Source organism: Peromyscus eremicus, chromosome X (genome assembly GCF_949786415.1).
Source record: "Peromyscus eremicus chromosome X, PerEre_H2_v1, whole genome shotgun sequence".
NCBI lineage: Eukaryota > Metazoa > Chordata > Mammalia > Rodentia > Cricetidae > Peromyscus > Peromyscus eremicus.
The window spans coordinates 99,523,727-99,539,688 of record NC_081439.1 but is presented as its reverse complement, the minus strand read 5'-3'; the positions used below and the strand labels follow the sequence as shown (position 1 = coordinate 99,539,688).

General features: G+C 44.0%; 1 protein-coding gene across 5 annotated transcripts in view; it reads left to right on the top strand.

The window, feature by feature from the left end:
- Septin6 (septin 6) overlaps positions 1–15,962 on the top strand; it is a 72,542-nt gene that overhangs the window by 15,404 nt on the left and 41,176 nt on the right. For all 5 annotated transcript variants that reach the window (XM_059250383.1, XM_059250381.1, XM_059250384.1 and 2 more), the window contains exon 3: positions 8,214–8,409. In XM_059250383.1, the coding sequence (XP_059106366.1) occupies positions 8,214–8,409 (196 nt within the window). The remainder of the gene's footprint in view (positions 1–8,213; positions 8,410–15,962) is intronic.

The following is a 15,962-nucleotide window of genomic DNA, read 5'->3' as shown; positions in this document are numbered from 1 at the left end:
ATCTAGTTGCAAGCTTGCCCCTCCTTCTTCTCTCATCCCTTTGTTTATTTTTGTAAGCGACCAGCTGTAATTATTTTTTTCCCCTCTGCCCAGACCAGAATCTGGGGCCATACCTTGGGGGAAAAACAGAGCTTTGTGAGACTCAGTGGAAAATTTTGTTAAAGGGGGCTGGCTGGCTCGGTTACTGCTGTCAGGTTCTTTTTGATTGCAGAAGATGAGAACCAGGACAGAATGGGGAGGGAGGTGATGGCTAAGGAAATAAAGATGCCTGCCTTCCAGTTGTGTGTAGTCGGCTGGGTCTCTGTAGTCTTTGTAGTTGGAGCTTAAGTGTAGGAATCACACAGCTGTGTACAAAGATCTTTTATTCCCCTACCTGTATCTCTGCCTGGGATTGATTTTGGTATGTTTTGAGACAGAGTCTCATTATGTGGCCTAGGCTGGCATGGAACTCAACAAGTCTCCCAGGCTAGCCTCTTATTCTTGGTCCTCCTTCCTTAGCCTCCCAAGTGTTGGGGTTATGGTCACACGCTGCCGCATCTATATGAGGAGGCATTGTTTTAGTCCACATGATGTGCTGATTATAGCACAAGGAGACTTTAATAATATTTCTGAAGTGAATGAGTAAGTTGAGTCCACAGGAGGCACTCACTGTACTTTTCAGCGGCTTCTTGCGTTAGTTGTTCTGCCCCGAGTGGGCTGAGTGAGGCTTGGGAATCGTATCCTTATACTCCTGGAGAGGAGAATTGAGGAGGACAAGGGATTTACCTGAGGCACCATGGAAAAACAGGCTGAGCTCTTGTTCCTCCCACTGCCTCTGACTGCTGCCAGCAACATCCCTTGAGACCATGAAAGTCCTTTGGAAACCACTGAGTACCATCGAACAAACATGACGGACGATAGTACCTTGTCATTCTTTAAGAATGTGTTTTCAAACCTTAAAAATCCCCAATTTACAAACTCAGTGGTAACATATAATTTTCACCCCACAGTGTAAGAAAAGTATACCTGCATATTTTCAGTGACACCCTTCCGAACCTTAATGGTTGCATAAATACCATAATAAAACCAATTTTCACAATGGCTGGAACACTTACACACTTCTGCTAATTTCCTTTTCTTATTTTTGTATAGAGCATATGGAGAACTCATTCACATCATAGATTCAAACTACCACTGAATTACACTTTAGTGTTTAATGTATTGAAAATTTCTTTTTCTGCTGGATGTGTTGGTATAGGTCTGTAATCCCAGCACTTAGGAGACTGAGACAGGAGGATTGTGAATTTGAGTCTAACCTTGGCTGCATGATGGGATCTTATCTCAAATAAATAAATAAATAAATAAAGGTCTTCAAAATTTTTTGAAGGCATTTTTTCCTTCTCCTCCATCTCCAGTATTCTTTACCATGTCACTTTATATAGGGAATTCACTGTACTTGTAAGGACAAACAGAGCAATAAGGTCATTTCTAAATATGGGTGACAGGCAGTCAGCTAGGCTCACTCACTAGCAAAAGTGACTCATTCCTGTGTATCAGCTTTGGAGCCTATGAGACAAAAATATGTGCTTCGTGGAATTTCACATCAGAGGCCTTAGAGTCTACATAGAGGTTGCCAAGTCTTTGAATGCTGGAAGTCTAACTCACAGTCATGTTTAGGCGTTAATTAGGACAGGGACAGAAAATAAGAGCAAGACAGGGTATCAACCTCAAGAAGAAATGTCATCACATCTACTATTGGCACTAAGAAATTTCTGTTTAGCTAACAAGATCAATCTTTGGCTAATGGCCAACTTATTTCACACAATATTTGATGACTGAAATATTCCAGTACACACACATACCAGATTCCCTTGGCATTCCTCCCAGGGTGCCTTATGACCTGTGCTGAAGTTGAGATTAAAGCAAAATGACAAGCTCACTGTAAGCAACCTTTCAACCTAGAGCAATAGACCAGACTGATAAAGCCCTGTGAGTCAGAATGGCACTTGATGGCAAAGTGTACGGAAATTTGTCATATGAATCTTAAGATTCCTTAGTCCCCCAGGATGGGGCAGCCAAGACCAAGACAAGGTGAGTGGGATAGTCAACTCATGCTCCCACTAGGGTATTGCTCTCTACAGTTCTTCAGCATACATCTGATGACATGAAGTTGCTGAAGGGCCTGGGCAGACTCTCTCAGAAGGGAAGGGAGGGAAGAAAGGAAGACCCTTTCATCCCCAAGGAGTCATATATCTTTTCTTTCTCTACCTGTCAAGTTTGAGGAAATGGCCCTCCTCCTATAATGCCCGTAGATAAACCAATCTCTGAACTGAATCAAAATATGCCTACAGTGTGTGCATCTTACTCTCTTGCTGTATTCATAGCCTTACCATGGCTCAGAGAACCCTCAACTTGCTTCAAGGTCACAAGGGGCTCTGAGACTGCCATCTGAGCCCAGCTATAGCGCTGGGAACGGTCACTGACTTGGCAGAGTCCACAGTGAGGTTACTGAAGGTGATCTCTGCTCCTGCAGGAATTTTAGTGACCATGTTCTTATGCCTAGTACCTGTATGTGACTATCGAATTTACCTCCTTGGTGACTGTTATAAAATGGTTCTGTTTGCTCACAGAAATTGTTTACCTGAAGTATTTTTAGTGTCCAATTACGGCAGTGCTAGCCTGGAGAGCTAGCTGGAGAGCTAGCTGGAGAGCTAGGATAGTTTTTGTTCACATTATTGTTTATCTTGATGTTGGCCCACTGAGCTTATGCCCACACCCTACAGAGTAAGTATTGTACATGTATGTGTGACTATGTGCATGTGTGCTTGTTGAGATTGAGAGAGGAGGGAAAGAGAATTTTTATGAATCCAGAGCCTAAATTATAGTGCAATAAATTGACTACACCAATAATTTCCATCCATGATTATTATGATTTTTTAGCTAAGTATAAAGATGTAAGCGTATATGAACTCAGTCTGATAGATTCTCTAAGGTTGACAGTAGTGACCAAGTGAGGTGAGATTTTCCCCCATCCCCATCCCATCAAAAACCATATCCCAATCCCTTAGCTTTGGAAATTTTGACTATCTCGTGACTGTAAACATCCATATAGGAGGCCTCAGAAGAAAATCCCGAGCCAGCAATACCAGCGTTCTGGGGCCTGGTGCTTTGTACTGCTGGGAAAGCGCCCTAAGGAGAGTTGCCCATCTGAATGTGCTGGCAGCGCTAATGGCCATGAAGAGCACAAAGGCTCATAATGATAATATTTACTTTGAAGCTGCTCAGGATTCCAGGCTCAACTGGGCTCTGTTGAACTTGGAAAACACACTGAGGACCAGCAGGATTGCGGCTTTCCTGCGGGAGGTGTGCAAAGGGCAGCTGGTAGTCTATAAAGGTCAGGGGCTAATGTTTCCATCCCCCTATCTCTGGGAAAGGCAGTTGTTAGCCTTAAGCTGCCACAGTGGCTGGTCATTGGCTATCAAGGCACCATGGGAGAAAACAGTCCATGGTTTGTGGCACCCACTGATTTCCATGGTGTCATTACTTCCTCCACAGCTGACTTTATCAATGTCACAGAGCACGGGTTTGGGAAGAGGTACAGGAAGCTGCATGTGCTAGCTGAAACACTACAGTCTGCTAGGCTCCACCAAGAACAGGAAAGAGAAAGGACAAGGTCACATAGCCAGGCATGACCTTGTCCCTCTCCACAGACGGCCATGGCCAACTGTAGTTCCTGGAGTGTTTCCTTTTGGACACCTCCCTGTTGAGCTCAGCAGCATTTTCTCTTGGCTTATCCCACCATTTACAGCTGAGTGAGACTTCTCTCCAAGTAAACAGGGACTGTGGTTATCTTGCTCTTTGCTGTATTTTCAGCCCCTATAATTGTATCTGGCTATTATCAGAGGCTTCGCAAATGCTTGTTGAGTGACAAAATGAACCAATCTGTCATGCTTGTGGGCCTCACCCGAGTGTATTGGTTCAAAGCATGGCCTACAGAAGTAGTCTGACTCGATGAAAATACTGGCTGTGCCATTTATTAGTTTGTGACCTTGGACTGTCATCTCCTCTACAGTGTATAGAGGAGAAAAACTGGGCACAGAGAGGAGGAGGAGGAAACTGCAAATTCACAAAGCCAGTGGGTGACTTGGTTAACCTATCTATAAATTAAGGGTACCTTGCATCTAGGGGCTGACTGGGTTGTACTTCAAGGGTAGAACTTTTTTGTTGTTTGTTTGTTTATTTGTTTGCTTGTTTGAGATAGAGTCTCATTTTGTAGCCCAGGCTGGCCTGGAACTCACACACATCTGTCTGCCTCTGCCTCCAGGTGTCCCCTTGTACAGCTAGGGGTAGAGCTCTTGTTCAACCTGATGGACTTGAGTGCCTGGACTCCATGCTCAGCACTAAAAATAAAAACACATAGTGTCTACCTTCTAAGCTTGCTGTAAGAAACACATAAAATCTGTGGAAGCTAAGGGTGTGGCTCAGTAGTTGAGAGCTTGCCTCTTTCCATCCCCAGTACTACAAAAAAAGAAAAGAAAAGAAAATACATATTTATTCACAGCAATCCTGGCACAGAGCACATAAATGTGCTCCAAGCAAATACTATTGGTGTATGCCTTGAAGTCCCAGCACTTGGGATGCTGAGGCAGGAGACTTATGAGTTCAAGAGGTCTCAAACCAAGCCAACCCCCCCCCCCCCCGCAAAAAAAAAAAACCACCTACTATTGCTATTTCAACCTTCCCCTTTTATAGGAAAAAGGACTAGAACCCAGACTGGGACAGGGCTGACATTTTGTCAGATGCAAACGTAGTGGTAGCATATCTAGACTTTCTCTTCCTTCCTTCCTTCCTTCCTTCCTTATTTCCTTCCTTCCTTCCTTTCTTTCATTTTGTTTTATGAGACAGGGTATCTCCATGTAGCCCTGGCTGTCCTGGAACTCATTCTGTAGACCAGGCTGGCCTCGAACTCAGAGATTCACCTGCCTCTACCTCCTGAGTGCTGGGATTAAAGGTGTGCGCCACCACTGCCTGGCAAATTTAAATTATTTAAAAAAAGGTATTTACTTATTTTATGTGTATGAATATTTGCCTGCATGTACATATATGTGCCTGGTGCCTGCAGAGACCAGAAGACAGTTTTGGTTCCCCGGAACTGGAGTTACAACCAGCTGTAAGCTGCCATGTAGATGCTAGAAACTAAAACCAAGTCTCCTGCAAGAGCAGCCAGTGCTCTTAATCACTGGGCCATCTCTCTAGCCCCTATGTTATTTTTCAAAATGATTGTTTCCAATACAATGTCAGCAATAAGCAAAGTGAGGGGTAGAACATGAGTTCGAAGAGTTAAGAAACCCTGATCTCCATTGTGACATGCTCTGGGAGGGCTGGAGAGACGGGGAGGGAAATTGAGCCCTTGGGAATCATTGAGTTTCCTGCTGGAAGCCAGTTGCCAAGTTCCTACCTTCTTGATGAGGCATGGTGGAATCTGCTGACCTGATCCCAGTTAGGCCACATGTCATATCCCCACACACATTTACTACTGGGCCCAAGGCAGCTATAGGAGGAGACAGCATTCTTGTCTCAGGCTGGGTCTGTGCCAGCCATTGAGAGAGGGTATCCCTCCAGCTCCAGGTCCCCCGTGATGGCAACTGAGAGCAGAAGCACTCGAGAGCCTCTGGAGGAGCTGGCTGCATTTTCTGCCTTCTTCTGATGCCTGCATTTATTGCAATTCCCTAGACATGGCGAATTCTTCTCTTCCAGACCTTCATCATTTAACATCTAGTTGCCACAGCCCTTCTGTTGCTGGCAGGCATCTGGGTGGCCAGTTTCCTTGCTGTTCCTCCCTGCTGCTTGCCCTACCCCACCCAGCGCCCGTTTTTCCAGCTGTGCAAACAGGGTGGGTCTCTGGCTCTGTAGACCTGCTCCTGAGACCATCTAAGTGAAGTTTTCGACAGGCCCTGTCAAGTATACAGAGGACTCTCTGAGAATTCTTAGGCTGTGGAGGCAGTGAGCCTATTCTGGAGGGCTGGGGAGATTGGAATCCACCACTGTCTAGGAGCAGCAGGGACATTCAGTAATGAGCTCAGGGGACAAAGAGGATGAGGTCGAGGATATACATGGAAGATTCATTAGGCATACACAAAATTGGTTGAAATGTACTGGAAGCGTGGGTGTCCACAGAGAAGGGGAGTTGGAGCATGGCAGCCATCCTTGCATTCCCACCTCAGATTCTGGACCTGCTTATAGGTGAGCTGTGCTACATCCTTTGCTGGAGTAATGGATGCTGTGTTCTGCTGCACACTTGAATCTGTCACCTCCCATGGCAAAGACCTCTCTGCACCAGTTATTCTTGGGACCTGAATACTTTCTTTAGGGGAGGACAAAAAAGAGCCTCTTCTTAGACAATTGTCCCTGATGATTATAGCAGACCCTGGCTGGAAGCACATTCTGTGTAAGGAACCCTTTCTGTATACCCTGGCAGTTCATCTCAGTAGTCACACCTCGCTAAGAAACAGAGCTGGGGACCTTGGGAACCAGGCTAAATTGAATGCTCTTTTCTTTCTCTACATAGAAAGCTCTCGTCGTCGTAATACATGTTTATAGATCGTTGTTTAGGATGAAAGAAGCTACATACACTGAGAGGGTACGGAGAGAGGGAGCATTTTTTATTCCCCATCATGTAGTTCTATGCACTGCCTTGCAAATGTGTACTGTTGGTCTCAAGGAGAGATTCGCCAGACCAGGAATTATCCAGATTAAACCTAACCCCAACCATGAGGATAAGTCAAAGGTCATACATCTCTCCTTGGTTGGAGAGGGGTAGAAAGAAGCGGGATTATGCTAGTAAAATGGTAGTGTGATCTAAGGTGTTCAAGGAACGGTCCAGGGTCATTAACTTGTTTGTTTCTTGGTTTGTTTGTCTGAGACAGTCTTTCTACATAGCACCTGCTGTCTTTGAACTTACTATGTAGGCCAGGCTGACCTCGAGTTTAGAGCCACCTGTCTGCACCTCCCGAGTGCTGGGATTAAGGGCATGTACCACCTTGCCTAGCCTGTCACTAATTATTGACTTAAAGACCAGGCTGGTCTCCAACTCGAGATGTAACAGGTTGACCTTACCCTTCTTATGCCCCTCCATCTCCTGAGCGCCACCTTGCTCAGTTTCTTCACTGCTGGGGATCAAACAGGGCTTCAGGTATACTAAGTCAACACTGTAGTCACTGAGCTACATCTCCAGCTCAGCTACTGACTTTTATTCCTAGTATTTCTGATTCACTTGGAGTGGGACGAGGAGCCAAATACAATCTGAAGCCATAGAGATTCTAGGTGGTTTCAGTGCCTTGCTCAGCTGCGGGTTCATATCAGATTCCTGCCTATAACTCCGTGCCACCAGCTTCTCTTCAATGTGTGATTGTGGTGTCTCATTCCCCAAAGACTCCTTGGTTCTAGGCAGTAGTTTGGTATCCTCTAGCCTCCCAGGAATAACCTCCCCAAACCTTTACTTCCCCCATTTATCATCCAAGTGTGAAGTTCTAGTGTTTGGATTTATTAGTGTCACACAGCTGACGTGTTAGTTAAGCAAACAAATGCCGGGTTTGTTTGAGATTTGAGAAGAAGAATTTGTGGCTTAAGTTCATTCTTCAGTAGATAAAAAATGGTCTCACTAAAAGGTCTTCTAGGCTGGGAGAAGCCAAGGTTAGATACAGTCTCCAGAACATCTGTGGAATTGAGCACTGCCTAGGCCAGGCAGAATCCGAGGCAGGGCATGAGAGGAGGGGCTATTTGACAATTGGCATTTATTTACATGTTCTATTTCAAAAATACAGAAAAACTAAAGAAAAATGAGAACTGTATAGAAGCGCACCATTTAGAGATATGCATTAATAAGAGTACATTATATTTCTTTACAGTCTATATCTAGGAATAATTGTACTCCTCCATCTGTACATATTGCATTTCTTTCTCTGCCTCTAAAAGCAGTATATACTCAAGGTAAAGCTTCAAATAACAGAAAAAATATGAAGGCTAAAATGGAAATTAGCCCAGTTCTCTAGGATTGTGAGCTATCTGCTGCTGGCATGTCTGTGCTTTCTTGTTTCATATAATTGTCGCTATACAGTCACTTCTGCATGATTCTTCATTTAGTGTTTTAGTATATACACGGGTCCCTTCACACATATGTGAAATATGATATGTAATGGCTACATAGTCACTGTGTGATATCTTTTGCTTTTCAGGGGAGACAGGATTGGGCAAGTCCACCCTCATGGATACCCTGTTCAACACCAAGTTCGAGGGGGAGCCAGCCACCCACACACAGCCGGGTGTTCAGCTCCGATCCAATACCTATGACCTCCAGGAGAGCAATGTGGGGCTGAAGCTCACGATTGTGAGCACTGTGGGCTTTGGGGACCAGATCAACAAGGAGGACAGGTAAGGAAAACCGTGGGAAAGTGAAGGGAGGAGCAGCCAAAAGGAGCTTTACCATGGCAGAGAGCACAGATCCTGAGGCCCAGCCTGTCTCGCTAGAATGATGTGGGCAAGCAGCTTGTAATGGCATCATCGCAGGGTCCCTCTCGACAACTGTGCCACTCCATAGACTTTGCCGAAAGAAGGGTGTCTTTCTAATACATGTGAGTGGAGCCTTGATTCTGTTCAGGCCCTCCTGTACTTTAACAATCTAAAAAGGAGTGGCCTAATCTTTGCTCCTGAGACATTCATGGGAAAGGCCCGTCTTAAGTAAATAATTTCTGTAGAGAGGAGTATGTCCTGTAAAGGACAGAGTAGAGAGAGGTAAAGGACAGATTGCAATGAGGCCACAAGGACAAAAACAGTCAGTTCTATGCAGAGAAGTCAGAGAGGCTTTCACAGAAACCTCAGGATGTCAATGAAGTCAGCAGGTGGAGGGGAGGATTGTGAAGAGGGACCAAGAAGGTCTAAGCAGAGAGGAAGGAGGAGAGCCAGAAGAAGCTGGGTTTCTGGATGCATGTGAGGAGTGAATGAGACTCCGAGATGAAGATGAGTTAGAGGCTGGGGTGGGGGAGGAAAAGCTGGTAGGGCACTCACAGAAAGGGCCACTCAGCATTCCTGTAAAAATCTTCATGTGTATGTGTTTGTATATGCAAGTGCAGGTGCATGTACTACAGCATATGTACCATGGTGCACGTGTGGAGGTCAGAGGACAACCTCTTAGTTGTTGGTTGTCCCCTCCAACCTTGTTCGGGAGTTTTGTGGGGTTCTTGTTTGTTTCTTGGTTTTTGTTTTTGCTGTTGTTGTTGTTTTGCTGTTGTATGCATACGACAGAGTAGCTGGTCAGAAAGTGAATTCTGTCTCGGCCTCCCGTCCCATTGTAAAGCTGCTTGGACTACAGATGTGAGCTGCTCTCTCCAGCTTTACATGGGTTCTGTGGCAAGTACTTTACTTACTGAGACTTCTTCCCAGTCCTTTACTTTTCAACATTTATTCTATTTTTATGTGTATGTATGTATGTATGTATGTATGTATGTATGTATGTATGTATGTGTATGTATGGGTACGGTATGTGTATGTGAGTGCAGATGCCTGTAGAGGCCACAAGAGGACACCAGATTCCTGGGAGCTGGAGTTGCAGGCTTTTGCAAGCTGCCCCATGTGGGTGTTGGGAATCAAACTTGGGCTCTTTGGAAAAGAAGTACAAACTCTTAACTGCTGAGACATTTCTCCAGCCCCCTGGGTTTGATGTTTTTGGTGTGTGTGTGTGTGTGTGTGTGTGTGTGTGTGGTCATTATTATTTTGTTTGTTCATTTGTTTTTGAAGTAAGGTCTCACTGTGTATCTTTGGCTGGCCTGGAACTCTCTATGTAAACCAGACTGGTCCTGGACTCACAGAAATCCACCTGCCTCTGTTTCCTGAGTGCTAGGACTAAAAGTGCACCACTACACCCAGCTTGCATTTGTGTTTTGTTTTATTTTTTCAAGACAGGGTTTTGTTTTATTTTTTCAAGACAGGGTTTCTCTGTGCAACCCTGAGTGTCCTGGAACTCGCTCTATAGACCAAGCTGGCCTCAAACTCACAGAGATCCACCTGCCTTTGCATCCGGAGGGCTGGGATTAAAGGCGTGTGCCATCACTGCCTGGCTTTGGTGGGGTTTTGTTTGTTTTGTTTTGTTTGAGACAATGTCTTGCTGTGTATCCCTGTCTGGCTTGGAACTTGCTCTGAAGCCCGGGCTGTCCTCATGTGCAGTAGCTCCTCAGCTAGGGAAGGGCCCTCATGAACCCTTCTCCCTTCTGTGCTGGAATGTTGTTGTCTGGCTTGATCTTGTGCAGGTCTTGTGTAGATAACTGTAGCTGTTCTGGACTTAGAAGTCCAGTGGCTATGTTGTATCCAGAAGACAGCTTTTCACAGCATTCCTCTCTATACCCCAGCCTTTACATTCTTCCATCTCTTCTTTGATGTTCCCTGAGCTATTGTTGAGGGTTGATACAGATGTCCCACTTAGGGCTAAGCACTCCCAGTCACATAATCAGCACTCTGACTGGTTATGGCCCTCTGTATTAACTGCTGCCCGCTGCAGAGAGAACCATCCTGAGCAGCACTGATCTACCGGTATAAACATAAATATTTAGAAGGGGGATTGATAATATGTCCCTTCAGCAAAACAACAGCAGTAGGATTCCCCCCATGACCTATTACTGTCCCAGCCATAGGCTTTTGACCAAGTGTACAATAACAGGCATGAATTCCCTCTTGTGGATCAGCCTCAAATCCAATCAGAAAGTAGCTAGTTGCCCTGTAGCAGTCATGTCATTGCTGAAGTGAGCACATCTTGTCTGGCAGTTCAGTATTGTAGGCTTTAGCAGTGGGTAAGATCATTGGTGTCTTTCCTTCCCCAGTGGCCTGTGTAGCACCTCCCAGCACTATGAAAGCTAGCCAGTAGAAGTTTTCAGATCAGTTCCAGATTGATTTATCTGTGTCCAGTAAAATAATGTGATATCTTTAGCAATAAGCTCTTAATATCTAGTTATGATGAGCAACCAAGAACATCGGTAATAGCCTCTGGGGCCTGCAAGGCCAGTAACTCAAAGGAAGGTATGTCATGCCTGGCACTGAGGTTGTTTCATAATCTGTTGTCTCCTAGAAACAGTATTGTCCACCCATATAGCATACTTCTGTTTAAACTCTTAAAAAAATTTCAGTGTGTGTGTGTGTGTGTGTGTGTGTGTGTGTGTTTGTGTGTGTGTGTGTGTGTGTGTGTGTGTGTATGTGCATACACACTCCAGGGAGCATGCATGTATGCATGTGCACAGCATGTATGTGCATGGGAGTACTGGTGCCTGCAGAGACCAGAAGAGAGCATTGGATCCTGTGGAACTGGAGTTACAGGTGGTTGTGACATTCAGAGTGGGTGCTGGGAACTGAACTTGGGTCCCTCTGCAAGAGGAGTAAGCGTTCTTAACTGCTGAGCCATCTCTCTAGCCTAAACTTTTTCAAATAACTGTATTTTAATTTATTTTATGCATATGAATGTTTTCCTGCTTGTACATATATGCAGCATGCTCATGTAATGTCTTTGAAGCCAGAAGAGAGCGTTGGATCCCCTGGAACTGGAATTACAGGCAGTTGTGAACTGCCTCATGGCTACTGGAACCAAGCCCAAGTCCTCTGCAAGAGCAGCAAGTGTTCTTAACCACTGAGCCATCTCTCCAGCCGCAAAGTTTATTTGAAATTAGCTTACAAAGTAGTAGTTTTCCAGAAGGCTTTTTCATACGTTCTTAGTTTGGTTTTTCCCACATTCTCCCTCCTTTCTCCAATGTTTCCACCATTTCTCTGCTTAAACTGTTAACCCCCGGTTCACATGTAGTTTCTCTGTGTAGCTTTGCGCCTTTCCTGGAACTCACTTGGTAGCACAGGCTGGCCTTGAACTCACAGAGATCCACCTGGCTCTGCCTCCCGAGTGCTGGAATTAAAGGCATGCGCCACCACCGCCCGGCACCACATGTAGTTTCTTAAGCACCTAAACAAATTCTGTTTTCTATATGAAATGCTAAAAGAAAGACACCTCTCTCTTTTAAATAATTATTTACTTATTAATTCATTGTTTATTGTGTATGTTCATGTACACTTCGTACTTGGACCATGGCATACATGTGGAGATCAGAGGACTACTTTGGGGAGTCAATTCTGTCCTTCTACCATGTGAGACTCTGAGCTTGAACTCGTCATCAGGCTCTGTAGCCAAGTGCCTTAATCCACTGCATCATCTCACTGGCCCCAACCACTCTGTTTTTCTTTTTGTAGGATTGCTTCTTATGCTAATCTTGTTGAGCTGAGCATCACTTAGACCCTACTTCCTGTCAACTGAGTAGTTGGGTCACAATCAGAGTGTTATACTCAGTTGCACTTTTTTTTTTAGGAAGTCTTCAATGAATTTTCTCACAGTCCATTCAGTTGTTGACAGCCCACATATGGACAGTGTCTTGACCATGATGGTGGGGAATACTGAACAGATTCTGCTTCTTGGGCACTAATCTACTTCTGTTTCGTTTCTAGAATATCCTTAGTGGTTTTTCATGATTTTAAAATTGATAGCTGGGAATAGTGGCACATGCCTGTAATCATAGTACTCATTAGGCCGAGGCAGGAAATTGAGAGTTTAGTGCTAGTCTGGGTAACATACTGAGAACTTGTCTTAAAAAAATACTAGTTAAATGAATAAAATATATGATAGATAGATATTTTAAAATTCAAATAGTGCAAACACAAAGAAGAACTGCTAAAGCTTCTCTGGGATTAAGACAGGGCAGGAAAGACGGAAGCTGCAAGTCTGTGATCAAAAGCAGTTTGCTTTTTTCTTCAAGTGCTGGGGATTGAACCTAGGACCTTTTGCATGATAGACAAACACTTTAATACTAAGCTATATCCCCAGCCAGTTTTCCATTTTCTTATTTGAGTCTAGGCTAGTTTTGAACTCTATCTGTAGCAAGGCAGGCTTTGACTTTGTGATCCCCCGTTCCTTATAATCCTTCCTCAGCCTCTCTTTTTTTTTTTTTTTTTTTTTTTTTTTGGTTTTTCGAGACAGGGTTTCTCTGTGTAGCTTTGCGCCTTTCCTGGGACTCACTTGGTAGCCCAGGCTGGCCTCGAACTCACAGAGATCCGCCTGGCTCTGCCTCCCGAGTGCTGGGATTAAAGGCATGCGCCACCACTGCCCGGCTCCTCAGCCTCTCTAACAGTGGGACTCTAGGCCAGTGCCATCAGGTCCTATAAAAACAGTGTTTTCTACATGTTATCAGGGGCATTTTAGCGCAGCTATCTAAGTACAGGTGCATTGAAAAGGACCTCAGAACGCCCTGTGCTTTCTATGGCATCTGTTTAAACAAGGACCAAACAACCGAAAATGCTGGGAGTCGTGTTTGGTGTTCCACCCTGGTAGACTGACGCAGAAAGATCAAGAGTTTGAGGCTGTCTTGGGCTACACAGTGAAGCCCTGTCTCAACAATACTAAAATAAGGATTGTTGATGTTCCTTGGTTGGTAGAGTACTTGCCTGGCATGCACACAATCTGGGTCTGATACTCAGCACCGCTTCCAAGCACCACAGCACACACCTGTGACCCCGGCATCGGGAAGGTAGAAGGAGGAGAATCTGAAGTTCACTATTCTCCTCACTGCATAGTGAGTCTGAGGCCAGCCTAGGGTACTTGAGACCCTTTCAACAAACAAACAGACAAGCAAACAAACAAATGGATTGGTAAATTTGACTGTTCATAGTGAGGTGTGCCTGGAATTCCAGCACATGCAACATGGAGGCAGGAAAATCAGGAATTCAGGGCCAGCTTCAGCTGCAGAGTGAGTTTGAGGCCGGCTTGGTTACATCATGGGATGTTGTCTAAAATTAAACACACACACACACACACACACACACACACACACACACACACGAACGGAAACAACAACAACAACAACAACAACAAACTTGCTGGGCATGGTGGCATGTGTCCCATGCACTTAGAAGGCAGAGACAGTCAGGTCTCTGTGAGTTCTAGGCCAGCCTGGTCTACTTATTGAGTTCAAGGCCAGCTAGGACTACATAGTGAGACTTAGTCTCAAAATAAATACACACCACCAAAACAACCAACTAACACATGAAAACTCCAAATACTACTAATAAATGAAAGAAGAAAGAGAATAATGTGTGCTAGAGAAAACGGAGGGGGGGGGCAGGGGGAGGGGGCCGCGGGGAAGTTTTCAAGATAGGCTAGAGAGAGAAGAGTGTCTAGGAATTTAAGATTTGATCTCAGACAGGCCTAGATTCACATCTCATATTGCCATCTGCTAGACCAGGGACCTTTGGCAAAATAGTTCAGTTGTCTATGCATCAGTTCTTAAGTCACCTGTAAAATGGGTATGATGACCTAATAATCTTTAAGATACCAGGCTATGGTATAACATACTTGATAGGGATGACCAAAAAAAAAAAATGCTGAAACCATGCCTGGCACAGAGTAACTACCTGATAAATAGAAGGTATTATTATGATCATGATTTGTATTGATAAGAATCAAAGGGGTGTAGCATTATGTAGCATTTAGGAGGAAATGATAAATGGAGTCCAAGAAAAGGAGAATTTTTTCAAAACTCCATTGGGTTTGGCAGCATGAACATTGTAGTTAGGGCTGATCATTCCCAGGAGATTGTAGGTAGAAATTAGGTTGCCATTCTTCCATATGAATGGGACGTAGAAGCATCAGAACAGGGGGAAAGGGAGTACAAGGTCAGATGCCCGTTTGCATGGAAATTTCACATCTATAAGTCAGCAAGGACAGAGTGGGCTGTTCAAGAAGAGGTTCTGGGAAAAATAGGCCATCCATTTAGAAAAACATAAAATGCGACCCTCTCACACAAACACCACTGCAAAAATAGATTCCTGTTGGACTAAAAACAAATTCTAAAAATATAAAGAGAAAATGTCGGAGAATATTTTTATAACTTTGGGAGTACAGAAAGATTTTTGAGTTGTGAAACAAAGTCTAAAAATCACAGAAGGAGAGAGTTGTTAAGTCTAAGTTAACTAAAGGAATAGGAGTTTGGGGCTGGAGTCATGATTTGGTGGTTAAGAGCACATACAGCTCTTCCAGAGGACCTGAGCTTGATTCTCTGCACCTACATCGGGTGGCTTAGAACTACCTGTAACTCCAGCTCCAAAGGATCTGTTGCACTCACATTTACATACTCAATCACAGACATGTAAATCAGTACGATAAAACATTTTTTCAAAAAGTAAAGCAAAAGTGAAAACAAGCTACAGATGGAACAAAAATATTTGTAACCTTTGTTATAGAAAAGGATTTTAAATGTAAGAAGGGCTTCTGTAATTCCATGAGTGATAAACAGATAATTGACTGGGAAGGGAAATACAAATAGAACAATCAACATTATGAAATGATGCTCATTCAGCTTCCCCAGTAATTAGGGAAATGCAAAATAAAACAATGATTTTTTTTCTCCTCTCAGATTTGCAAAAAATAAAAGATGATATAATAGCCACTACCACCAGGGAATTTCATTCACGTGGGTGTGTGATACAGATTTTTTGGAGGGCAAATTTGGCAGCATCCATTAAATTTTTGAATGTGAATAATTCATGACCCAGCAATTCCTCTTTCATTTATGTTGCCCAGAAAAACACATGCACATGCTTATAGGAAGCAATAGTGTTCACTGCAGCATAGGCTATCAAATTTAAAACCTTTAACCTCCTTACATGTCCATCAATAGAGCAGCTACATTAGCTGTGATTCGACCATACCATGGGATTGGATTTGCAGTTTATATTCACATGGTCATGCTGTTACAAAATGAGAAGTAGTTGTATTATGGTGTCATTTGTGAAAATTCCCCCTCCCCCGCAACAAATAATCCTCTCTATAGCTGCATATAAACATAGGGAAGCTCTGAAAAGACAGTCAACAGACAGAAAATAGTGATTACTAATGAGGCAGGAAGAATGCA